Below are 26,800 nucleotides of genomic sequence, written 5' to 3' on the forward strand. Positions count from 1 at the left end.
TTCCTATGGCTTTTATTCTTTAAGGTTAAATATCCCCATTACCTTTCTGAACCTCTTGTTGTGCTTTTAGAGCCGTCAGCATCCTGGTCACACCTCCCCGCTGACCTCTAATTTGTTAACTCTTCTCTTAAATAGTGGTGTCAAGGATGTGCTCTGACTAGCGATGATTGCAGTGGGATCATTGCTCCCTTTAATCTGTATGCTACGTGTCTTTTTAACACAGAGAGTACATTGTTTGCCAATATATCAGAACATATTGAAAATGTATTTGTAACTTATAAAATATGTATTAGTGGCTGCTGGAATTTACACTATTATCTTAGCATATAGAATCTGGTGAAAAGCGATGACATATAGTTGCTTTATGTGTGTAAATGTCTAAATGACTTAAATATTGATTTTTCCTTTCAGCTGCAGATCAAACTTCCCACATGCTAAAGGGCCTTATTTTAAAATAAATGCACTTATAGTTTGCCAGTCAGCAGTACAGTAAGTTGTTGCAGTAAGCTCAAATCACCAAAAAACTCAAATAGACATATTTCCCTTGGTCTGTTTTTAGTACTGACAAAGGTAAGAATAGAGAAACCAATAAAGGCCTATTCTAATAACAACTACAAGCTATCTCATGGGGGTAGTACAAATTTTTTTGTACCAGTTTTTTATATCTTCTCCAACTATAATACATTGAAATGATATATGGTGTTGAATTTGATGAAAGTTCAGCACATATTTACACAATATCTACTATCTGTAAGATACTTATGCAAAGTACCATAGGGAAACATTAAAACATGGACAAGATCTGCCAACACTGTGGTCTCTTCCAGAAATGCTATGATTTTAAAGTGCATTTAGAATCATGAAATAAATATCATTATGGTTAAGTTTTTAGAGTGAAGTGTGTATGTATTAATTTTGAAAGTTATTTTTATTAAAATAGTACAATTTATAACATTCATTGAATATATACTATGTGCTAGGTATCAGCTGAAGACTTTTATAAATATTTGCTCATTTCACCTTCATAACAAACTGCTGAAGAAGTAGGTGTAATTCAGTGCATTTTAGTGAAAATTAATTGAGATTCGGAAAGCATAGATAACTTTCCCAAAGGCCGTACAACATTTAAAGGCAGAACCAGAATCCAAAACCAGGTCTGGAAAATCTCTGGGAATGAGCTTCATCTTTTGTGTGATTTATATATGGTTCCCATGTTAACAGACATGTCAGAAACTCATGCAAATCTTTATCTGTTCATTCTGGAAGGAGGCACTAGAATGTATTGTATTAGCCTGTTGGTCCTCCTCTGGGGTGTGACTTAGTTCCCACTGCATCTTTGGGAATCTTTTCTTCTAAAATTCATAACCAGCTTCTACTGCTATAATAAAGAGTCACCTGCAGAGTTCATGAATAAGGGAAAAGAGAAAAAGGAAGAGAGGTAGATCAATTTTGAATCAAATCAAGATAGTATTCCAAGACTGGTGTTCTGGCATCTACCTTTGTGAGAAATAAGTTGTCTGATAGTTCAAGATAACCTCTATTTAAATAATGTAGCCTGGAATTGATTGAGCTCATTTAAGCATACAGCCCTTCCAGCCATAGTTAGTGTTGTTGAGGCAAGAACATTGAAAATTACCTATAGGAAAGATAAGAATTCTGTTTATTATACTTTTATTCCTGCTTTTGTAATAAGAGGGGAAAGCTATAAAATAGCTATATACGATCCAGAGTAAAGAATATCCTTATAAGGCAAAACGCTTAAGCAGTAAAAGATTAGCTAAAATTCTTATTCAGATAGAAAAGAGCATTATTGATATCTCCTTTTTACAATGTTCTCCTAGCTTTTTTCACAAGGATTTATGTATGCATAAATATATAAAAAATATATATTCATTTGTCAATTATATAAAAATAGTAAGCCTGTTTCTCTTTAACTTGACGGAACTTGGATTAAAATGTATGTTGTTATTTTAATCAACATCCATGTTGTATATCATGGGAATGCAGTTTTCTGTTTTCTTGGCAGAGAACTTGAAAAACGTTTAAGCCCTGGTCAATAAGAAAGTTATGTATACATAAAACCATAATTTACAGTTCATTTGATGAGATCAGTGTTTAATTCTGTATTGCATGTACTTTTTTGTACTGAATATTTACACATAAATTAATCCAAACTACAACAAGGGTACCAATGGAGCATTCCATCCAAACCTAAGTAAGTAAACAGAAGACAAACAGCTGTTGCAAAGATCCTGTTTTTGAGTCAGGGCTTGATAACAAAAGGCAGTTTGGAGAATTTGGCTGCTACCATTTACTCACATCTGTGGAGACTGCATTATTTCCACCCAGTACTTGATCCGTGCAAGTCCCAAAGTGATAAGTGGTTCTCTCAGTCACAACACTTAGAGGAAACACTAAATCTTAATTTATGTATGGGATATTGTACTTGTAAACACTTCATCATCTTATTATGATGTTTAGCAAATCTGTTTATGGGGTGTTTATATTTTTAAGTGTCCCCAAATGGATCTAAGTAAGTGTTTGTAGAAAATACATGAGATGGGGGGGGGGGGGGCGGGTGGTGAGTGGGAAATAACCTGTTGGTTGTATTTTAAAATTTGATGTGTTTTCTTCTGCACCTCTTGTTATATAAGAATCATGAATTGTCTGGTTTTCAGTTACAGCCAAAAACATTCTTACCTGATCGAACCTGCATAGTTCCATTTGCTTTGAATCATAAGAGAGTATAGAGAAAGTACAATTGGGCTGACTTTGTTACACGAGAGACCTCATGCTGAAATAGGTTGGTGTTATTCAAGTGAATAAACTACTAATTTTGTAGAAACTCATATAAGTTCATACTTAATTTCTCAAGCAGTTGGGTGACTGGACTCCAAGGACACTGATTGGTCAGTTGTTGTTTCACTGAGAGAGTATCTCTGAGGGGCTGCGAGAAGATTCTGTCCTTGGTTCGGTCGCTTTGTAATTTTCACCCCTACTTTGGATACTTATGAAATTCTGATGATACAAAATACAAAGGAGTGCAACATTATCAGGTTGGAAGTGGCCATGTCTAAAGGATAAAAAAAATCAGAAGGAGAAGATGAAACTAGTGGGGGCAGGGAAGAGGAGAAGAGGTGGGGGAAGAGGGGAGAAGGAGGAAAAAAGGAGGAGATGGATAAAAGGAAGGAAAGAGGCAGAGCAGGTGGAGAGGAAGAAAAGAAGGGAAGAATGGAAGCAGGCATGCAAGAAAATCCTGAAGATTTTCCTCTTTGTATCTCCTGGACTACATAATGTAGCCTCTTGCCTTCCAGCCCAGTGTTTCCAGAATGCATTGTTTCTGTTTGATGCTCACAACTCCTACTTCTTTTTCTCTGCGTTAAGGTGATGTAACTTTAAGACCTCCTCTGTAAATTCTGCCTGTTCTCTAATTCAACATCCCCTTAGACCTGTTCTATTCTAACTTTCAAACTTGGAAGGAAGAGAAACATGTTCTTATCTCAATGTTATAAATGTACCAAAAAGCATGACAAAACATGAAGTTCTGTTTCTATGTTAATATAGAGCTCCATGAATAGATGCATCAGTAAACACTTCTGTGAGAGGGATACTTTTTCACAGTTTAAGGCATTGGAGCTTCAAAATCTAGAAAGATGAACCACTCGCCATGTTTGTGATGCTAAACTGAAATTAACATATATGTTTCATTTATCCTGCTCCATATTACACTTTTCTTCATTTGATTTTAGTACATCCCTCCTGAAATATTTGCTCTGGTAAGCAAAAGTCAATATTAGATTTTACACCCATTTAGTGGAAGAAGGGAGACGATGTTCTGACATCAGACAACCAAATATTCCAGGCTTGTTTTATGAAAGAACTTCCCCCCGAGTGTATTGTCCCCCATAGATCATCCACCCTTCACCTTTCAATTCATTTTTCTTGAGATTGGGAGTGGGGGAGGCTAGAACACAGGTAGCCTAATACTAAATACTGTTGTAAAGCTTGGTTTTATGAATTACCTTTAGCCTTTTCCACTCATGAGGGAGAACTTTCCTGCCTCATTAAATCTTTAATGCAATGTGCTACATGCACAGTACATTATTATGTGTGACATTAGGTTATATATTGCATAGTAACTGTAATGTTACTTGCAAACAAGCTGTTTCTTTCCCCGGAAGGTAGAATTAAAACAGGAACTCATGGGAAACAGCTACTTGTGTTGCTCTTTTCTTAATGGGGTGAATTTGAAGATCAGGAAGGGCTTAGACCTGAACCAGGAATGAATGGGCCCTGTTTCTTTTCCTTGCTTGTCAATTTGATATCTGAATCTTTCCAAAGAGAATTTTGCTTAATAGATATGAAGAAAGGTAAAAAACAAACAAACAAACAACAACAACAAAAAAAACTAGGTCTTTGGGGACCCTGATGAAATGAACTGTTCCCATTAAATTCACTTTCTCTTTGTATTGAAAAGGAATACAACTTTCATCTCTGCTAAATATAGTCTAATCTACCCAGCAAATGTAAGAATTGCCTCAATGTGAACTGGAATTGAACTTAATTCTTCCTGTGGAAAACCATACTTCTCTGGCCAATAGAATAGTGACAGTTTTGTTTGTCAATAGCCAGAGAAAATGAAATGTGCTGGAAGTACTTTTAGTGCTCTGCAAAATTACAGTAACCAGTGTTGTCCCCAAAATGGATGAGTTTGAAAGTCTCAAAGATAAAATTAATAAATTGAGTCTACATAGCCCCAAATTGTGGAAAATTAAAGCTATGCACAGTACGTGTAACTTACCAATGTCATGGGATGTATTGTTAGAATGCATTCTTCAGTGTTAATGGATGAGATGGTCTATGCAGAGCTCTACCTGTTCTAAAGTCCGTTAGCTCTCTTATCTGTTGTGGTTGCCACTGAGTCTTCGGGAATATCACTAAAAAAAACCCTTTTCCCTCTTCAGTCTTCTGACCAGTGGGACACTAGCCAAGCAAAGAAAGAAAAGCAGATTTGAATAGTCAGAGAGCTGTAGGAGTGAGAATTTCAGCAGGAAGATGAGTTGAAGCAAATCTAAGTAGCAGAATGGGTAGATATAAACAGAGGCTAAATCTGAAATTCCCAAACTTCTTCAATTTGTGGTATTCTGAATGTCTTTGTATTTTTTTTTCACAGTGTCTCCTAGACCAACTGAAACATGCCACAGTAGTTACGGCCCAACAGCTTCATAAATATTTACATTTTAACAATTTAGCAACCATTGAAAAAGATAAGGCACGTAAGTTCAGGCCATATAATAATCTCTTTTTTTTTCATAACCACAATGACCTACTAGAGGAGATTTGTGTGCCTGTAATAACACAACTGTTCAAACCTAGAAACAGAGTGCACACGGCTACCTTTAATTCCTGTTTCACATTGATTTTTGTGCAATAAGTGGTTTTTATCATAGCACACACTGAAAACTTGGCTTACCAAAGACATGACATTGCTGAAAGTGCAAGGACCCAAAAAACACAGTTCAACATTTTGAGAATATCTCTGAAAGGAATATGACATTAATGTTAAAACTGTGAAGTACCTCAAGCTAGTTGTTTGCCTGGCGTCTAACAGATACACAGTGTTGCTTGTGTTTCCTTTAAATGTTTACAGTATCCTACGGTGCCTTTGTGAGTTTACTGCAGGGCCCTGGAGCGCCTGTGCAGAGTTTGTGAAAAGGGCGCTAAATAGATCCTAGACTTATTGAAACTGGGTAGAAACTCAAATGATATTATAGATCCCAGGGCCACTGTAGGCTCTTCATGACAGAGGCAACAACAGAAGTAACAGTTGATAAAATCCGCCGCCCCCCCCCCCCCCCCCCCGAGCCAAAAAAATGACTGAAGTCAGGGAATTGAATTCAAATGCTTGGTGAGGACCTAGTAAGGGTGATGCAACAATGAAAATGGAAAGCTAGGAAAAGCATTTCAAGAGAATAAGATTGAGACTAATTTGATATAAATAATACAGTGAAAACAATATGTGTGACACCTACAGTTTCTCATTTGAAACAGAGAAATAAAGCAACTGACCTGACCCAATCATGGGAGTTGGGAAAATAATCAAGTGTGTTTCCTGGGAAGATCCAGATAATGAGATTAACTGGGAATGTTGAGTGTTTGAGACATTATTAAACAATCAGTACAGGGGTGCCTGGGTGGCTCAGTCAGTTGAGCGCCCTACTTCGGCTCAGGTCATGATCTCGCAGTCCATGGGTTCAAGCCCCACGTCAGACTCTGTGCTGACAGCTCAGAGCCTGGAGCCTGTTTCAGATTCTGTGTCTCCCTCTCTCTCTGACCCTCCCCCGTTCATGCTCTGTCTCTCTCTGTCTCAAAAATAAATAAACGTTAAAAAAAAGTTAAAAACAAACAAACAATCAGTACAGGACTGCGATAGGCAGAATTGTATCCCTCCCCCCAAATTCTAATGATGAAGTCCTAACCCCCAGAATCTTAGGACATGACACTATTTGGAGAAAGGATTTTTAAAGCGATAATTAAGTTAAAGTGAGGGAATTAGGGTGGGCCCAATCCAGTTGACCGGAGTCCTTATAAGAAGAAGGCCAATAGAATAGTGTGTTCTGACAAACACAAAAGGAAGGACCAGGTGAGGACACAGGGTGAGGGTGGCCATCTACAAGCCAAGATGAGAGGCTGCAGAGGAAACCAGTTCTTCCTACACCTTGATCTGATTTCTGTTGTTTAAGCACCAGTCTTTGGTATTTTGTTATGGCATCCTGAGCTAACTAATACATGGCTACAGCACTCAGTGGAAGATACAGATGAGGAACCAGGCACAAACATAATTAAATCCATGAGAGAGGAATGGGGAGACAATAAGAAAGGGTAACCAAAGGGAATAAAAATTTTGCAGACATCCATACACAGAGTATAGAATAAGAAAGAAAAATGTTTCTACAAATGAGATAGTGGTATGACCAAGGCAGAGGAAGGAGTATTATGAAAGTTTGGTACAACAGGAGACAAAGGAGTCGAGAATTTTAAGAACTATTACATGCTACATACAGATTTAACAATAAAACTGAACAGAAGCAGAAGGTCCATTGCCAGGTAGAGTTCATAAATGAACTTTCAAGAACACTTTTTATTAATGTTTATTCATTTATGAGAGACAGAGACACAGAGCATGAGCAGGGGAAGGGCAGAGAGAAGGGGAGACATGGAATCTGAAGCAGCTCCAGGCTCTGAGCTGTCGGCATAGAACCCGACACAGGGCTCAAATCCACAAACCCTGAGATCATGACCTGAGCCGAAGTCGGCGGCTTAACCAACTGGGCTACCCAGGTGCCCCTCAAGAAACATTTTTTTTTGAAATTTTTTTCTTTAATGATTATTTATTTTTGAGGCAGAGAGGGACAGAGCATGAATGAGGGAGGGTCAGAGAGAGAGGGAGACACAGAATCTGAAGCAGGCTCCAGGCTCTGAGATGTCAGCACAGAGCCCGACGCGGGGCTCGAACTCACAAACGGTGAGATCATGACCTGAACCGAAGTCGGTCACTCAACTGACTGAGTCACCCAGGTACCCCTCAAGAAACATTTTTAGTGGAGTACCAAGGGTTAAGACAGGATGCAATAGATAAAATAAGAAAGGCTGGATGGGTAAGAATAAAGAAAATGCATGTAATGTCCTGTATCTGAGAGTTAGGCAGTGAAAGTAATAACCATACATAATGGCTAGAGGAGACAGTAAAGTCAGCTGATGATTGGCAGTCCAGTGCACATTGGATTTGACAGAGAGCGTGGAGACTGGGATACTTAAGGGAATATAGGAGAGTGGGGATGCAAGGACTTGAAAGAGACACATAAGAGCCATTTGGGATACAGAGCGACAGGTAGAAGAAGAGGCAGAGACTTCTTCATCCAAAGCTATAGGAAAGGACAGTTTGTACTCTGAATATTGCTACAGGTTTTTCCCCAAAAAACGAGATCCCTCAGAAAAGAAGATGCTGTCTTATAATTGACTCATCACAGAGACTTTCATATGATGGTATGTACTTGTCAGGAAAGACACATTAGCTGGCAACATCAGGAAATGCTTGGGTTTATTGCTTATGAAGAGATAATGGAGGTCAAGGAAAAATAGAGGGAAAGGAATTTAACAGAGATTAAGTGATTATTCCTAAGAATATGACCTATAAACTGTGGGATGTTACCTTAAATAATCCTTTTTCAAAATTACTCAAAGTACTTGACTAAGTACCAATATAGAAATAGCCATAAATATACACCTTTACAGTGAGTGAAAAAGATAGTGATTCTAATACTCTAGAAATGGGTACTTGATTTGGAGGAAAAAACAAATCTGGTAACTCAACATACACCTTTTTAAAATGGTCTGTTTTTCACATAACTTAGGTAGAAGTAAAATGGATTCACTCATGAAAATTGTTAGTGGATTAAAAAATTAGTTCTAATAATACTGATGTATAGGTATGGGAGATCCACGAAAAGAGTTGGGGACAGTTGCTTTATGAAATGTGAGTGAAGGGCAAATTTTCATTTTTATTACTATAATAGTAGTGATAAGCCCTCAGAAGAATAGGTTGAATTAATTTCACTCCTTCGTTCATGTTTTATATATGATCACTGACCTGCAGAAGAGCCCTTTCTTTTTCTATATTTGTTTCTTGTTTGTTTTCTCCATTTCCACCCTCATTTGTCTCTCAAAGTGTTTTACATGCTAGATGATTTCATAATTATTATGAGTAGGTGTGGAAATGGCATAAACAAATGAAATATTGTAACAAATCAAAAATTTTTCTATTTTATCTCAAGTCTGAAAAGCTTGGATATTCAAATTGCACTCACTTTGACTCTTTTTATTAGCAAAATAGGCATTAGCTTTATCTCTGAGGTCCACACATTTGTATAATTTTTAAATTAAGAAACTATGAATTAAAATGGAGTGTTTTTCTTTCTTTTTTTTTTAGAGAAACATATTCCAAAGAAACTAAAAACACATAGTCCAAATTTTACATGATCAAAATATAACTGGAAGCTCAAAAGTTTTGCAACATTATAGATCTATATCCTTGTGTTTTCCCCAAACTCCATCCCTACGTCCTGCTAAATATTTTTATTAATGTAGAAAATTAGTTCAGTCTTCTTTGAAATATATGAAGCCTTCTTTCCTGCTGCCTTTCTGTACTCTTCTATTGCAAGGTGATATTTTGGATGCTTATCTTTTTTTTTTTTTTTTCAACGTTTATTTATTTTTGGGACAGAGAGAGACAGAGCAGGAACGGGGGAGGGGCAGAGAGAGAGGGAGACACAGAATCGGAAACAGGCTCCAGGCTCTGAGCCATCAGCCCAGAGCCTGACGCGGGGCTCGAACTCACGGACCGCGAGATCGTGACCTGGCTGAAGTCGGACGCTTAACCGACTGCGCCACCCAGGCACCCCGGGATGCTTATCTTAATAGAACCAAAAACCTTTTACATTGATCTACCCTTTGTTACTCACAATGATGCCAAGCGCTATAGTCCAGGCAGATATTTATTATTTTATATGTGAGAAGACATTAGAGTAGGGCTATTTCTCAGGGGAACAGGGGAATAAAAGTTTTCTGAATTCTAGTTCCTTGTAGAGCTCCATGTAATGAGCTCGTAGAAGACATTGCGGAGCTGCAAGTTGAAAACCGTATTTCATCAGCCATGGAGAGCTATGTGCCATTCCCCATGGAACGACTCTGCAAGGAATCCGGGCTCCTCCACCATCCAGTGCATCGCCCAGAATTGCTTTGTGGTCAGGGTCTGCAGTAAGAGGCCACGGAGAGCTGATGGCTGTGAAGCTGGGTCTCTGTTTGTCAGCACGGAGGAAACAGCAGAATACAAATCATCAGCTTTGTTTTATGAATGTCTTTATTTACAATGCCGGAGTGGAATTTTTAAAAATGGACTGCCGTATTTGCATTGAATCTGTCACTCAAGCCCCAATGTTGATTCCTGTCCTATAAATGATCTTGCTTTCCTATTTTTTTTTCCCTTTCTACAAGGTTACTGTCAATGTCAGAAGATGTAAACCTCAAACATCCATTAACACAGGGCTTGACGTGCATATTGGAAGGAAGGAGGTTTATTTAATGAAAAGGAATAATAGCATTCATTCCAACTAAGCATATTTGATTGCACGGGGAAAAGTGTATCTTCTTTGAGAGTTTTGGTTGAATTGTATCATAATATAAAATTTGTCACTATTCCTTTATTTTTCTTTGACCGACATTTCCCAGCTTAGCTTATAGTTTATGTAACGTCGCTGTCAAAGGGAGTGATGTCTTTGTTCAAAGCGTTCAGACCAACAGAAAGTGAGTGACCCTCGGGGATGGGTAGAAATCTCCCAATTTTGACAAAGATCCTTTTCTGCTTGGGAATTGTAAAGCTCAAGCTATAGACGAGGAAAATGACAGGAGGGGCTGTGTTTGGTTTCACAGAACTTAACCTATTTCAGCAAGCCTGCAATCCTGGGGAAAATAATACATGAATTTATATTTATGTCAGGCTTGCTGTTGACGGGTAAGGTTCGTATAAAGGTTACTGCTAAAGAAATGTCTATCATTCTCACTCTGCACTCTTGTGATTTCTGTTTCTTCCAAATCCTACCCTCTAGAACAATAAAATGATTTTAAAATAATAAGTAAAATATGATTTAACAGCCCATCTCCTGTCTTGTAATGATTACGCATCTCTTCTCTTGTAGCTTACAGCAGCTGGAGGACAGTTGACATTTGCCATCTCATATGACTTTGAAGAAGGGGAAGAAGATACAGAACACGTTCTCCAGATTATGGTTATCTTAGAGGTAAAGTACGGAGTGGATCACTTATGTTCAACTGTTTTACATTCTTAGATTATTCCTTACCTGATTGGCTTGAGATTAATTTAATATACAACTCTAGAAAATACCGTATCTTGGGAAACGTTCTTATGCCAGCCTTATGTTTCACACTAAGATATATCTAAAAGACTGAACATATTCGTTAGGTTGCCATGATAAGGAAGACCTTTAGACCAGACCTGGAATTTAAATTAAAAGTATAACGACCATGTACCCAAGAATATAAGAGTGATCAAGTGTTTATGCAAATGATGATTTACATTGTTTAATTTTTTCCATCTCCCCTTTCTTCCAAGTAGATTTTATTGTCTACTTCTTTGTTGATATTAGGCCAACACAAATGAAAAAGTAAGCTTGTTTATTTAGGTGTAGTTAAATCTTGACTTCCAAACTCCTCATTTAAGTAGGAAAGATATAGGAGAAATTACTTTCAGGATTTGGAGGGCCATAGGCAAGTCTACAATGTGGGAAGCCTAAAGATATCTTAGAGGCCCTCCCCCACCCTTTCTCATACTGTTCCTTTCACATAATGCATACCCTTCCTCCAACTCTCACATAGCCTCAGAGCACACACTTGCATGTACATTTGTGGTTCCAGTGGGCTGATGTTGATTTAGCACCAGGCTTTGTTGTTCTTCTTCTTGAACCTTTCATGCATCTGAATCAATGACAAAATTCTTCCCCTAAAATAAATATTTCCAGTATTAGAGGAAGTGATCTGGATGATATATATTATTAAATATATATGCATGTGTGTGTATCTATAAAACTAGAAGTATGTCTTGGAATTCCTTTGAGATCAAAGGGGTTCTTTAAATGTAAAATGTGAAGTTCTGTATTATTAATATAAACGAACTCAGTTAAGAAGGATAACCTTAAGGTCAGTCAATACATTCCCTATTATGATGCCATTATCTTACTGTGAATGCTAGACTGCAGGACTTTTCTTGTTGGTTTCTGTTTGTTTTCCCATATAGAAAAGTCCTTTAAAACCATAGCTTAATACAATACACTGTTGTAACTTTTCTTCCCTATTTTTCTATACAACCTACATTCACCATAAACTAATATATTTGAATTATGCCAATTATTATGCACTTGCATTAAATAGGTATTTGTAATCACATGGCATGCATGAGTTGCCAAGTATCTATTATTTAGTTAATAGTGGAAACAAGGTTATGTATAACAAAGCTTATGCTTAGCAATACATCTGGTTAAGGCGAATATTTAAATTGCCTTCTCTTCCTCTCGTATATACCAGAAATATACTAAACGGCAAGGAAAGCCAACCTGGAATTAAAAATCTGAGGATAATTCACAAAGTGGCAAATCCAAATATGGATACTTTTTACCCTTTTATACCTTCTTTTCACACTTTTATCCTCCCCCCCCCCCCTTTAGGGAAGTGACTTGAGGATCAGCACAGTCCAAGACGAGGTGTATCTGCAACCATATGAAGAACATATCCATTCATTGTCACTTAAAGAAGAATTGTTTACCATACATGGCACAAATTTCCCTGTCAGTAGAAGAGAGTTTATGACAGTGCTCGCGAATGTAAAGAGAGTCCTCATACAAATCACCTACAGCCTTGGGATGGATGCCACCTTCAGGTAAACTCAAGAACTGCATCTCCCAGTGTTCACACACTTCTTTGGAGCAAGCATGCGTTAGGTAGAACAGTGACTTTAAAGATATGCAGGTTTTCTGCAAATAGTAGTTAAGAATCAAGCGCTAGTTTTCTGAAAAGCGTTTCTATTAAAACTTTAAAATTTAAACACCCAAAAGAAATTTGTCTTAGCCCTTTTCTAGTATCGATGATTCCTTCACAATTCAGCTAGAACATGTGATAAAAAAGGATCCATATTCTGAAAAACTCTATACTGGAGAATAAAGTCTCATTTATGACGACTCAGACACTGGGAAAGTAAAGAGGTATAATTCCAGGGTATCCATATTCGGAAAGTGGTTTGTAAACCGTTTTCTTCCATTAATTAATTAACCAGTTTCTAACTTAATAGCATGTGGTTTGTAATAAGAAACCTAAGCACCTTCATTGAAATAATCACAAGTCTCTTCATGGAAGACTATAAGGCTGTGTGTTGTAGAGGAAAGAGCATAAGCTTGGAGCCAAACTAACTAGGAATTTAGTGAGTTCAACTGCTTATTTTGTGTGTGACTTTGGCAAGTCATTGGTCCTTGTGGAAACTTGCTTTCTTCAAGTGTGAAGTGGAGATTATAGTGTCTACCTTTCAGGGGTCATTGCGAAAATTATATGTGGCAATTATGCAAAGTGCCTGTTACATAGAATTAGTTGTTTTCCTTTCTTTTTCTTTAAAGAGGGAATTTTTCTTTTTAGTGTTTTATTTATTTTTGAGAGGGAGAAGGGGCAGAGAGAGAGGGAAACACAGAAACCTAAGTAGGCTCCATGCTCTGAGCTGTCAGCACAGAGCCTGACAAGGGGCTAGAACTCACGAGCCATGAGATCATGACCTGAGCTGAAGTTGGACTCTTAACTGACTGAGCCACCCAGGTGCCCCTAAAGACAGAACTTTTGACTGGAATCAAACCTGCTCATATCTGACTGATTATAAGCTTTCCATTTTAAAAACAGTGATGTGTTTGTCCAAGAAAATTCAAACTTCAGCTATGCCTGAATGAGCTTTCTCCCCCCCCCCCCTTTCCCTTTTATGCCCTAATAATAAGCACAAGGTAGCATGGTAACTTTCTGCTAATTGAGATTAAGTTAGATGAAGAAATATGACCCAAAACTTGACTCTGTGACATACTCAGAATCAAAGCATTGTCTCCAGTACCGGTTTATCTACAAGAGGTGGGGTTTTTTTTTTGTTTGTTGTTGTTGTTGTTGCTGTCTTGTTTTTAATGCTGATGCTCCTCCACCCCCATCATTTGCTTGTGCAGCCTAGTTTGTCTTTCACTTGTACCATTTCAACTAAGTGTGATCATCATTACCATCTCCCAAAGGGGGACGCTACAGATTCATAAACAGAACCATTGTCAAACAGCGTACCTCTTTTGCATAGGCAATTCTGTTAGGAGCTGGGTTAAAATGCCATGAAGATGTGAAGCAGCACTTAGGAATTAATTATCTTTTCTCCCGTTTAGTAAATAGAGATTGTCATGATGTTTAAACAGTACAGAGAGATGAGTCCTCTGGCTTTCGATATGAATGACAACCAAATTGACAAAAAGTGGCGAGGGGGTTTATTTATTTTTGTCAGCATTGCTTCTCAGACTAGTTAATCCAAAGGCATTTCCCCCTGATTTATGTCAGATAAGTTCAGTGTCTACCCGTCAAAATCATCAGTTTCTTTTGAAGCCTTCTGAACTTTTCCCGTGTACGAGTGACGTGTTCACAGAGCAAGGTTATGTGAACCGACACGGGAGCTAATCCAAGTAGGTGGCTGCCTTCTGCAGCCTACATTCCCTAAAGCACTATGGTTCAAGAAGGAAAAGGCAATGGCAGATCTGAAACTCCTGCCCCCTTCAGGTAAGCAGAAAGTCAGCTTAAATCCTGACTCACTGAACTTGTTTTATCGTATTTATTTCTGATCTACCAGTGGATTGAGTCACATTTGTAAAACATCACTTGAATCGATTTCAGCTTGTCTTACACAGTACGCTTCTGACTTGGAATCCGGTTTGTGTGTAAGCACAAGTAAACGGAGGCTGTCTCAACGAAAATTCGTGTTTAGGTGTATTTAAGGAAGATTTACTTACGTGGTGGTTCTCAGCATGTGCACTTCATGGACTTGGCTTCCTCCAGCTCTGTGGTGAGATGGAGAGGAATAGTTGAAGGAGAACTAGCCTGCGGGTCAGGATTTTGACTTCTGTTTTCAATTCAGCTATTTAATAGTTGTAAACATAAGTGTAGCTTTGACCTCTCTGAATTTCAATCACCCTGTCTGTGAAATACAGAGAAGGACAATTGCCTTGCCAGCTTCAAAAGGTCACCGTGAGAATAGAATTAGAGGGCTGCAAAAGCATTTTGCTAATGGCAAATAGGCAGAGAAATCGGAAGCATTTCTATCCAACCTCGGTCACTGCAAGCAATAACATTTTCTACCAAGTACTATTAAGACTTTGGAGACCATCTAGGATAAAGCACATAGTGATAATTCCAAAATTGTGACAGTGTTTGCTGTCATTCTTTTCCAGAATGATGAGATGTTAATGCAATAAAATTAATTGATTTCTTTCTCATTTGCCCACATTGGTAAGATGAATATAAAAATAGAAAAATTTCAGCCTTCTTTTAGAAATGTAAGAGAAATCAACTTAACCAAATCATACATCTTTCTCCTTTAAATTCCCCAAACCCTAGTTTTAGTAGCATTCTTGATATTTAATTCAAGCAAGGAGTCTATTCAGCTCTTCTTAAACGTTTATTCAGCATAAAACTCTGCAAAAAATTGTTTTCTTTTACCTTGTAGCAGACGTTAGTATCTTTCATCAATCTCTGATCTCATCCTTTTTTATTTTATTTTATTTTATTTTATTTTATTTTATTTTATTTTATTTTATTTTATTTTATTTATTTTATTTTATTTTATTTATTTTATTTTTAATTATTTTTAAAATCCTTATTGAAGTTAGTTGACATATATTATTATTAGTTTCACTGTAAAACATAGTAATTTGACAATTATATACATAACAAAATGCTGACCTCAATATGTGTATCATCTCTCATAATACAGCTGTCACAATATTAATGAGCATATTTCTGATGCTGTACTTTCATCCCCATGACTAATTTATTTTGTAACTGGAAGTTTGTACCTCTTAATTCCCTTCACTTGTTTTGCCTATCCCCTGGTCACCTCTACTCTGGGAATCACCTATTTGTCCTCTATATTTATGAGCCAGTTTCTATCTTTGCTGTTGTTTATTTGTTTGTCCATTTGCTTTGTGTTACAGATTCCACGTATAAGTGAAGTTATTTGGTATTTATCGTTCTCTGTCTGACTTATTTCACTTAGCATAATACCCTCTAGGTTCTTCCATGCTATCACAAATGGCAAGATATCATTCTTTTTTATGGCTGAGTAGTATTCCATTGTCTATATATACCATATCTTTTTTATTCATTCATCTATTGTTAGACACTAGGCTGTTTGCCTGTGTTGGCTGTTGTAAATAATGCTGCAATAAACATAGGGGTGCGTATATCTTTTTGAATTAGTGTTTTTATTTTCTTTGGGAAAATACCTAGATCCAAACTTCCCCTTTTGTAATATTACATTTCCCTAACCTTTGACAATAGATGTGGTCATATGACTTGGTTTAGCCAGTAAAATGTGAATAGAAGTGATTATAATTCCCCTACATGCATGCACATGCTCTCACACACACACACATGCACACACACACACACACACACACACACACACACACACAAAGCACTGAAATGCCAGCATGAGACTTTCTGGAGCTTATCAACCTACAAGAAGATACAAATAGCCTGAAACATTGCCCTGAACAGTCACCCAGACCTGTGAAGGATTTTTACATGAGTAAACATTTTGTTGTCTGTTAAGCCACTAAGAATTTGAGCCCTCATCATGACTTTATCCTGATACACCCCATGTGTCTTTATTGCTTAAAAAGGAACACAGAATCATTTCAAGGCAAGACATGTTCATATGACTTTTTCGAGTAAATATGTGTTGGGGGGGATGTATCAAAAATATTGCATAGAATTTATGTAATAATCTAGTAAAACCCTTATAAATAAAGGAGTATCTTGATGATTATAGGAACATTGTTGGTAGATGCATACCATGCATCTATCTTTGGAAATTAATGGTACAGATAACCATGTTTTGAAGAAATTATACTGAAAAGGCCTGTAAAACTTAAAAGACTTATGCAACTCACTAGGCATTGGGCTCTTCATAAGAGGTTTAAACCCACATATGTTTCCTCCACATTATCTTTGACTACCTGCCAAATAAATTCTGTAAATATTGGATTCATTCAGTCTGCCAGCATTTATTGCCTTTCATGTATACCTTTCTAAGTCTCAGTTTCCTCTTCTGCGAAATGGCAGAAACACTATCTAAATTTTAAGATTGAATGCCATGTGAGAAAATGATGTACCAAAAACATTAGCCATGCTATCTAGCAATATGTTGGGAGGCAGTGTAGGGTAACAAGATGATCGTTGATTTTGGAGTCATGCTTGGGTTTGAATCTGTGCTGCACTGTTTGCGAACTGTATTATATTGGACACAGCACTTCTCTGAGTCATAGGTTCTTCATTTGTAAATGTAGACAATAACATGATTACCCATTGTGTTCACTCAGAGTTAAATGAGATGTCTGTCAAGCCCCCATTACAGTACACAGAAAATAGCAGACACTTAGTAAGTAGTAATTATTATGATGTGGTAGTTCTAGGCTAAGCAAAAAGAATGCGATAATGGATAAATGATCATTGAATTAAAAAAAGGCATAGTCGAGGATGGAAGGCAGACACATACATGTACAGTAGTGTAATAAATAATGCATTAGAAATGTGCACAGTACATACTGGTAGGTCTAAGAAGGAAGAGATAAATGATCCTATTAGCATTTAATATAATGTTTATGAATGGCTGAAATAGTATCCAATTCTTTCAGTTATTTCCCTTATTTGATGGGGGATTAAAAAGCGATTGATGAAAACATCTAGTTCTTTTTCAGATGAACCACTCAGACATTGCCTGGGCCACTAAATGATGCTTTGCCTTTTTAGGAGTGGAATAAAAGGTATCAGTCCCCCCTAACATGGTGGGACTTCCACAAGGTAGAGACTGCAGGAAGTTCTGAGTTTTGACAGAACGAAATAGAACAAAGCAACTGAATAGCGATAAACTCTTCATCTATGGTGGCTGATCCAAAGCAACATTGGTTTAAGTAGAATTAAGTGGATGCTTTCAATAGAAAAAAAAAGATGGATAGAAAAAATAATTATATAAAAGTTTTATGATCAAAGTTCTTATTGTTTCTAAGGATAATTTATGTGTTATTGTTATTATTATTTTAGTAAAGCTTAACCTATCTAACTCTGGTAGAAATATAAGTCCGTACCAGGACAATGTTTCTCATATGATTCTAATATTTTCAATACTACCTTACACAATTATGTCTTTTCTCTTCATCATCTTATCTGTATTTCCAAGTCACAAAAATAAGAGGAAATAGCCAGCTAAAACATGTGATTTAGTTGACAAATCTTTGATAGTTCATGCACTTCTAAAATTTAGTACTTTATTACCACTACCTTTATATATTTAAAAGAATGCAGCCTCGTATCAAGAAAAAAAAATGTCCATATTGAAGGGAAAAAAAAACTGCAGCCTTCTTTATGAGTAATACTTAAAACCGTTAAACACATTAAAATCCCATTTACCAACAGCAGAACCTGATGAACATTGGGTCTGCTCAGTGAATGCTAATGTGGAATATTGCTGGGAAAGATTTTTGAATGTTGAAATTTCTTACTGCTCAAAATGGTTACACAGATTAAGGAAAGGAACATCTGTTGTTGTAAAGACAAATGAAATTTGGCAATTCATAGAAAATATTTTTGTTTTTGTTTTGTTATATTTTAAATTGTTCCTTAAAGTAGTCAATTACTCATTTTTCTATTTTGAAACATTCCAATACTCAATTTTATATTAAAAATCCGGGGACTGTCTACACAATTGACCAGTCTACTGTTTAGTAAATTGTGACAGTCTTTTATAAGATAACCAATTAGTATAGCAATCATGAAATCATCTAATTCTGAAAGCAAAGTGATCAGAAAGATAAGTTAATCTTGGGACAGTTCATTAAGTGCAGACAGTAAGATGTCACAATTAATTCAGATGAGTTCTGACCTCAAGTTCTAACTCTAATAGCTTTCTATTTATTTATTTATTTATTTATCTATCTATTTATTTATTTATTTATTTATTTATTTATTAGTCTGATCAAACAAGTAATTTGTCTCCTGCTTATCTGACTTTATTCATCTGAATGTGGATACTAGGCTTTATTTTAGCATTTATCTGGGAGTATGTTAGTCATTGTCTAAAATATAACTATGTTCCATTCACCTGTTCATTTACCTATCCACTCATCTATTAATACATGTATGTTTGTTTATATGTAGTTTTGTATCCATTCATTCATCTATCCATCTATCCATATACCTACTATCCATCTATCCATCCATTCATCCATCCAACGAAAGTGTATTGAGCTTGTATTGAGATGATCTGGCTAGGTATATAGATGACACAACAAAGTCTTTGTGAGAAGTTGCTCATAAGCTCATGTTGACACAAGCAAGTACTGTCTTTCAAACTCTATGTTATGATATATTCATACAATAGAATATTACTCAGTCATAACAAGGATATACTGATACATGCTACAACATGGATGAACTTTGAAAACATTATACTAACAGAAGCCAGACACAAAAGGTCTGATTATATGATTCCATTTATGTGAAATATCCAGAATTATCCATGATAAATCCATAGAGACAGAAAGCAGATTCATGATTTACCAGAGGCTAAATAAGGCCAGAATAGGCAGTGACTGCTTAATAGGTACAGGGTTTTCACATGGGCTGATGATAATGCTTGGAACCAAATAAAGGTTGTAGTTGCACAACCTTATTAATGTACTAAATGAACACGTTAAAATGGTTACTTTTATGTTATGTGAATTTCACCCCAATTTACAAAATGAAAATATCTCCACTTATACATCTTATACAGGTTGATTTGGTGGGGGAAAAAATGACAACTTAGAGATTTCTCTGAAAATCTCTATGTAACCTAAACACTATGAAAGAGTGATTTTTAACACTTACCAGTTTAGGACCTTTTACTAGGTTGTCCAGACTGTTCTCCCAGAGAAGAAATCATTCAAGAAATGGTTGTGGATGAACTACTCTGTAGCTAAAGATAAATGGCTTGTCTTTAGAAGATGCCGGTTAGCACACAGCCCCTAAGATGATCCCACCCAATTGCTTTGGTTTCTCTTTTCAACTTTTTGATTATGTATGAGGTCATACACATGCAAGGTACTATCAAGTGTCTAGGATTAGTAAAGTGGGAGTGAAAAAGGTTTTAAAGCTTTTAAAATTTCCTTTAAAAAAAAAAATTGAAAAACCCAATAAGACACCAATGTTTATTTAAATTGTTAATTCATATTAAGTTTGCATATTTTGGAAGGAAATATATATATAGGAAATATGGAAATATATAGGAAATACACACACACACACATAATATACACATATACCACTTATATTAACAGTGTTTTCAGTTTAGACAAACCAGCTTTTCCCCAAAATAATGAGTGACACCAAATCACTCTGCTAAAATCACCAGATTGTACAGAAGTACTAATAAAATGAAACCCATGGATACATAGAACAATGCATTTAATTCAGGTCAAAACAAATTAAGAAAATAGTTCTAATTCAACTGAGTATTTGAAAAAGTCTCACTTTTACCTCCCAATGTGCAGATTTGTTTCTGATGAAAAGAAATGAAAATCACTTTTTTCTTTCTTTCTCTCTTTTTCTGTTTCTCTTTCCTTCTTTGCTTCCTTCCTTCCTTCTTCTCTCTTTCTTTTTGCTTTCATCTTTCCTTTCAATTTAAAAGCTTGAGCTGGATATTAATATTGTCTTCTTTGATTTTCTAGTTTAACGTTAAAATGAGTCAGTCATGTGATATTTTCTGTTTTAAAAATACCTTCAACTACATTATTTTAAACTATCTCCAAAAATTAATAATAATAATAATAATGATGAAATCGAAACAAATAGCCAAAACCCAAGAACTGGGCAAGAATATTCTCATATCTTTTCAGCATTTGATGTGGTCATGGTTGTGAGCACCTGGACATATTTTACCTAATAGAAGGAATGAGCAGGGCTTCAAGTTGTAGATATCCGTTGGTCTTCCCTCTCACCACAAAGGGTTTACCTATATTACCAACCTGATTACTATTCCTCAAACTCTATGGTACCTAAGAGTTGGTTTACCTAGTCACCATCTCTTTTTCTTTCCACTGCAGGCTGGGCTCTGTCAGCCTTGAATCCGCAGTCCCCTATCCTACTGATGGAACCATTGCAACCGCCGTGGAGATTTGCCAGTGTCCACCTGGGTATTCTGGCTCCTCTTGTGAGGCAAGTTTGCAAGAATAAATCCTTGGCGCCTTCCAAGTTCCTTCAACATTGCTTTCAGCAAACCGTCCTCCATCAATGATGGCGCAAATAAATGATAGTGTTTTATTTAAAGAAGATGCTTGAGTGCCCCAAATCATGGCTTTCTAATAGAGCACCGCTCATATTACGTCATCTTGAAGTTATGTTTCTCTTTTGGATATTTTACCTTGCTACAGATGAAAATCTGAGGTTTCCCTAAGTGTTTATTTCCTATTTCATTGGTTGATAAAATAAGATGAATGATAGCAGAGTAATATTTAATATTTCAAAATAATTTCCTTTCATTTCTACCTCAGCGCTTACCAGGAATTAGCACTGTTTTCCCCTTTCCCTCTAGTTTCTAATCTTATGTACCATACTCTTGCTCTGCTTTATTTCTAAGAATGCCAAACCGCAAGCCTCTGAAGGATAGAATCTTTAAAACATCAAGATATAATACATGGAAGAAATACCGTGATCTGGAAAATTCCCTACATGCCTTTGATTCATTTATTTGAGATATTCCTTGTTACCCCAGTATTCTAGATTTCTAATAAGATTAACATTTCTTACTTAATACCACAGTGTGTCGTTTTAAGGTAATAACTTTTATTTACTTCTACGTACTTTTTCTTAGGTGGTTTGAAATTGGTTTCACTTGAAACCCAGTCATATAACGTAAACACAATTTTCCTGATAGAGGACATGGCTTGCAGATAAATAGGAGCTTAAATTCTTTAAAAATGGTGCCTTTAAGGAATCGTTTGAGTGTACCAAGATGTTCTACTTCAGCACACTATCCCATTATGCCATTTATAGAAATACTCTGGGCATTGCTTCGTCAGCTCTGTTGTACTCTGAAATAATGCATGCTTTTAGAAGATACATAGGATTCAGAGTCATCTTCATGACAAATGTGTTTTCTTTAGCCAGGCTCAGATTCACCTATCTAGAAATAAAATGAAATGAAATTCATTGATGTCCTTGCTTTTCCAAAATTCATCTCAAGAAGAGAAAAATAATTGTGGCAATAAATTAGCTCTGTCAACATTAATTTGATTTTTACATATAAAATACATGCTGTATTTGATGAAGCACATACTTTATGAAGAGCCCAGCAGTTTTTATTTCAAACCAGAAAGCTGTCTTTGAACCTTTAAGTTCCTATTTCAATTGGAAGAATGAACACCTTGATTCTATGCTTGCTTTACCACTTACCCCCACATTTGTTTTCCCTAGTACTCTTCATCATCTTTATGGAAGTTCCAAATGCCCGTCGATACAAAATTAAATATCAGAATTGCTCAGTTGGCTAGGTTTTTTGTTTCTTCTTTCCTTTCTTCAAAAATATTTATTGTGAATCTTTGGTAAATTCTGCACTAGGTGCTGAAGGGATTATCAAGAAGATTACATCAAAATCCCCATCCTTAAAGAGCTAACAATCTGTTTAGGGAGACAGAACAAATACCTATGAAAAATTGGATCACAGCACTATATAATTAAGGGACGGGTGAGTGGTACAGAACATAAGTGCAATAATCATTCAAAGAGGTGAGCAGAGACAGGTGTCACTGAAAGTATCCTGCAGTGGAAAAATCTCAAATTGGAGGCTAAATAATGGTAACAATTAGGTGGGAAGAGAGAAGCACACGAGTATGAAAGAATCCAAACAAAACATCAGATGTTTAGACTTGCTCGCATTCATTCCTGTCCTTTCCTGATTTCATCTGCTTTTTACTGAGTTCATAAGGCCAGTCACATCAGCTTTGCTATCCCTATTATGCACAGACCTCTGCAATGCTGAGTAACCTACAAAGACCAGAATGTCTTTATGCTAGGTTGCCAAAAACCAGGTCAAACCACTCACTATAATATCATTCTCTTTTACTCTATTTGGGGCCACAGTGTTGATTCAAACCTTTTTTTTTTCTTCATTTCTACCTGACTTCTTATAAATCCCTCTGCAGTTTATCTTTCCAATTTTTCTTACACTCTTAATACCATCATAATTCATTTCACTTCACAAGTGGGACAGGTGAAGAAGTGTAAGCAACATCTGGTACTGAAAAAATGTGTTTTAATTCAAATCTCAGTTTTTGCTTCTTTCTATATGATCAAAATAAAATTAACCACCTCATAGGAGTGTTCATACTTTTGTTTAGCTAATAGATGTTGATAATCATGCATTTTGACACAATCAAGACCCTTGGCATGGCTGATTAGGTGATCAACAACACAGGTATAGTCCCTACCCTCAAGGACATTACATTTGGTTGTAGGCTAGACAGTACGCCGGAGAACATATTTAAATACATGTAATAAATGTCATGAAGAAAATGAACAAGGTGTCTCGATACAGCTACTAAGAATGGGCACAGGAAGAATAGATAAGAGGGACTACTTTATAAAAGGTTTCGGGAAAGGCTGTCTGAAGTGGTAGCATCTAAACTGGGTGTTGAAGAGTGAGAAGGGTCAGCTATGCAGAGAAAGCTGGAAGTGGCTTAGGAGGAAGTGGAAAGGAGCTTGGAGTCTGCAAGTACCTGAAAGAGGGCAAGGACGACTAGAACATAGTAAGCAAGGGAGAGAATAGTACGTGATGTGACTGGAGGAGCCCAACCATCCAGAGCTTTGTATGTATTATAATAATTTGGGATTCTATCCTAAGCATAATAGAAAATCATTAGAATACTTTAAGGAGGGTAGTGCCTTGATCTTAGTTTTCTTATTCGAAAAACTCTTTATGGCTACAGAGTGAAGAACATAATATAGGAAGGCAAGAATAAGAGGAAGAGTGGCTCATAGGCTATTGTGGTAGGAGACACTATTATGGTTTATGTTAGGATAATGGCAGGGGATGTAAAAAGATATGGGTTTACTCTATATTTTGATAGTATAACCAATAGGATTTATTGTAGATTACATACCAGAGCAGAGTTTAAAGAAGTAAGGAATTTAAGAATGAGTCATAGAGGTGCCTGGGTGGCTCAGTCAGTTAAGCGTCTGACTCCTGATTTCAGCTTGGGTCATGATCTCATGGTTCGTGGGGTCGAACCCCACATTGGGCACTGCACTGACAGTGCAGAGCCTGCTTGGGATTCTCTCTCTCTCTCTCTCTCTCTCTCTCTCTCTCTCTCTCTCTCCCCCTCCCCCTCCCTCCCTCCCTCCCCTGATCATGCTCACTCTCTGTCTTCTTCTCAAAATAAATATATAAAACTTAAAAAAAAGAAAGAAATGAGTCATAGATTACCAGTTGGAGCAATTGTATGCAAAGCCATTTACTAAGCTGAGGAAGACTGGGGAGGATTAGCAGTGGGCAGAAGATGGAATCAACAATCCATTTTAGAAATATTAGGTGTGAAAAGTGTAAACTAGATGTCAACTTTACAGTTGACTATGCAGGTCCTGAACCTGGAATATCCGTCTGGTCTACAGATAAGCATTTGGAAGAGATCATCAACTATGGGGCTGAATAAAATTACCTAGGAGACAGTGTGAAGAGGAGGAAAGCAATCAAGCCCCTAGGAGTTCTTGGCAATGAGAAGTTGGGTCAAAGCAGAGGAGAAAGCAAAAAGCTAATGTGGAAACATGGAGTTGTGATGGCATGGAAATTGAGAGCAGAGGGCATTTGAGGGAGAGAGGAGTCAACTAAGCCACATGTTGATGAGAGGTCAGATAAAATGCAGTCACAGAATGGTCTACCAGCTTTGGTTACCTGGAATGTGGTGGCATAGCCAAGGTCAGTTGTAATTGAGTGGTGATGGCACAAGACAGAGTAGAATGGAATGAAGCATGAGAGGGAAGTGAAGAAGAGAAGACTTTTTAGAGTAGTTTTACTGAGAAAGAAAAACAGGTAGGTAACTGGAAAGCTCTGAGATATTAAGGAAGTAATTTTGTCATATTTGTTAACTTTTAATGGGGATAGCAAATCATATTTTTGAGCTGATAGTAATGATCCAGTGGAAAAGGAAGGTATTACTGGTAGAGCCCAGAGAAAGAGTATTGGAAAGATAACAGATAATGGAATGCAGATTATGAGTGTAGTGACTTCTCTCAGGAGAGGAAGAATTCTGCATGCCCCGCTCCACTGTTCCAGAAAAGAATATGGCAAATGGAGATATCGCTGATACTTACAGATTTGATGAGGCTGTGGTATGAGTAGGACATTTGCAGAGTATTAAAAGAAAAAAAGCTCGGGGCGCCTGGGTGGCGCAGTCGGTTAAGCGTCCGACTTCAGCCAGGTCACGATCTCGCGGTCCGTGAGTTCGAGCCCCGCGTCGGGCTCTGGGCTGATGGCTCAGAGCCTGGAGCCTGTTTCCGATTCTGTGTCTCCCTCTCTCTCTGCCCCTCCCCCGTTCATGCTCTGTCTCTCTCTGTCCCAAAAATAAATAAATGTTGAAAAAAAAAATTAAAAAAAAAAAAAAGAAAAAAAGCTCATTAATGACAATTCTATGAATATTTGTCCTGAAAACAGTAAGTCAGTTCTCTCTCTGTTATCAACACCCTTGGTTTCTACCCTCTTCTGGGTATATGACTTCACCAGTTTTTAAAAATACGTATTGGAGAAGGAAATCTCTTCTATACTGAATCTAAGGTGGCAAAAAATTTAATGAGGAGAAATTATTAGAAAGGGGCAAAAAAATCAACACCTTTCTTGTACTGCCCAAATTAAGAGGAAAGTCATTTTTGCTTTCCTTTCAGATGTGAAGTATCAGCAGACCCTTTTTTATGTGTTTGTTATTGATGTTCAGATTTAAGAACCTTCACACCCTGAGGCAGAATGAACATTTCTAGCAGTACACAACACAATTCTATAAACTTTATTACTTCAGTGGTTTCTCTCTTGTTTCCATTTTCAACTGGAAAAAAGGCATTTTCATGATATATTACGTTGTAGTAAACCAGCCAGAAATATAATAAATCACCCACAAAATGAAATTAGAACTTGAGAGAGAACACAAGCTTCCAGAGGGCAGCAGTGTTTGCCCTCCCCCCCCCCCCAGTTGTGCATCCCATACAGTTTGTAGTAACCCCCATGGAAGGGAAACTTAATTAAGAGTGACAGTGAACCTAGAGCTGATGGTGACATAAAGTTATTCTAAGGCCTGAATATTTTTTTTTTAATTTTTTTTTTTCTTTCAACGTTTTTATTTATTTTTGGGACAGAGAGAGACAGAGCATGAACGGGGGAGGGGCAGAGAGAGAGGGAGACACAGAATCGGAAACAGGCTCCAGGCTCCGAGCCATCAGCCCAGAGCCTGACGCGGGGCTCGAACTCACGGACCGCGAGATCGTGACCCGGCTGAAGCCGGACGCTTAACCGACTGCGCCACCCAGGCGCTCCAAGGCCTGAATATTTTTAATCAGAATTCCATTTTTGTATAATAAAGTGTTCCATACTTTTAAAAGGAATGATGAATGTAAGTAGACTTCTAGTAGAATAATGCAATAAAAATAAAATATCAAGGGGGGGGGGGGCGCTTGGGTGGCGCAGTCGGTTAAGCATCCGACTTCAGCTCAGGTCACGATCTCGCGGTCCGTGAGTTCGAGCCCCGTGTCAGGCTCTGGGCTGATGGCTCAGAGCCTGGACCCTGTTTCCGATTCTGTGTCTCCCTCTCTCTCTGCCCCTCCCCCGTTCATGCTCTGTCTCTCTCTGTCTCAAAAATAAATAAATGTTAAAAAAAATTAA

General features: G+C 37.1%; 1 protein-coding gene across 5 annotated transcripts in view; it reads left to right on the forward strand.

Annotated features, from left to right (window-relative positions):
- LAMA2 (laminin subunit alpha 2) overlaps positions 1-26,800 on the forward strand; it is a 622,089-nt gene that overhangs the window by 323,818 nt on the left and 271,471 nt on the right. For all 5 annotated transcript variants that reach the window (XM_086707799.1, XM_086707800.1, XM_086707801.1 and 2 more), the window contains exons 13-15: positions 10,755-10,856; positions 12,297-12,508; positions 20,985-21,096. In XM_086707799.1, the coding sequence (XP_086563925.1) occupies positions 10,755-10,856; positions 12,297-12,508; positions 20,985-21,096 (426 nt within the window). The remainder of the gene's footprint in view (positions 1-10,754; positions 10,857-12,296; positions 12,509-20,984; positions 21,097-26,800) is intronic.

Source organism: Puma concolor, chromosome B2 (assembly GCF_028749965.1).
Source record: "Puma concolor isolate L17-30 chromosome B2, mPumCon1.1.hap2, whole genome shotgun sequence".
Taxonomy (NCBI): domain Eukaryota; kingdom Metazoa; phylum Chordata; class Mammalia; order Carnivora; family Felidae; genus Puma; species Puma concolor.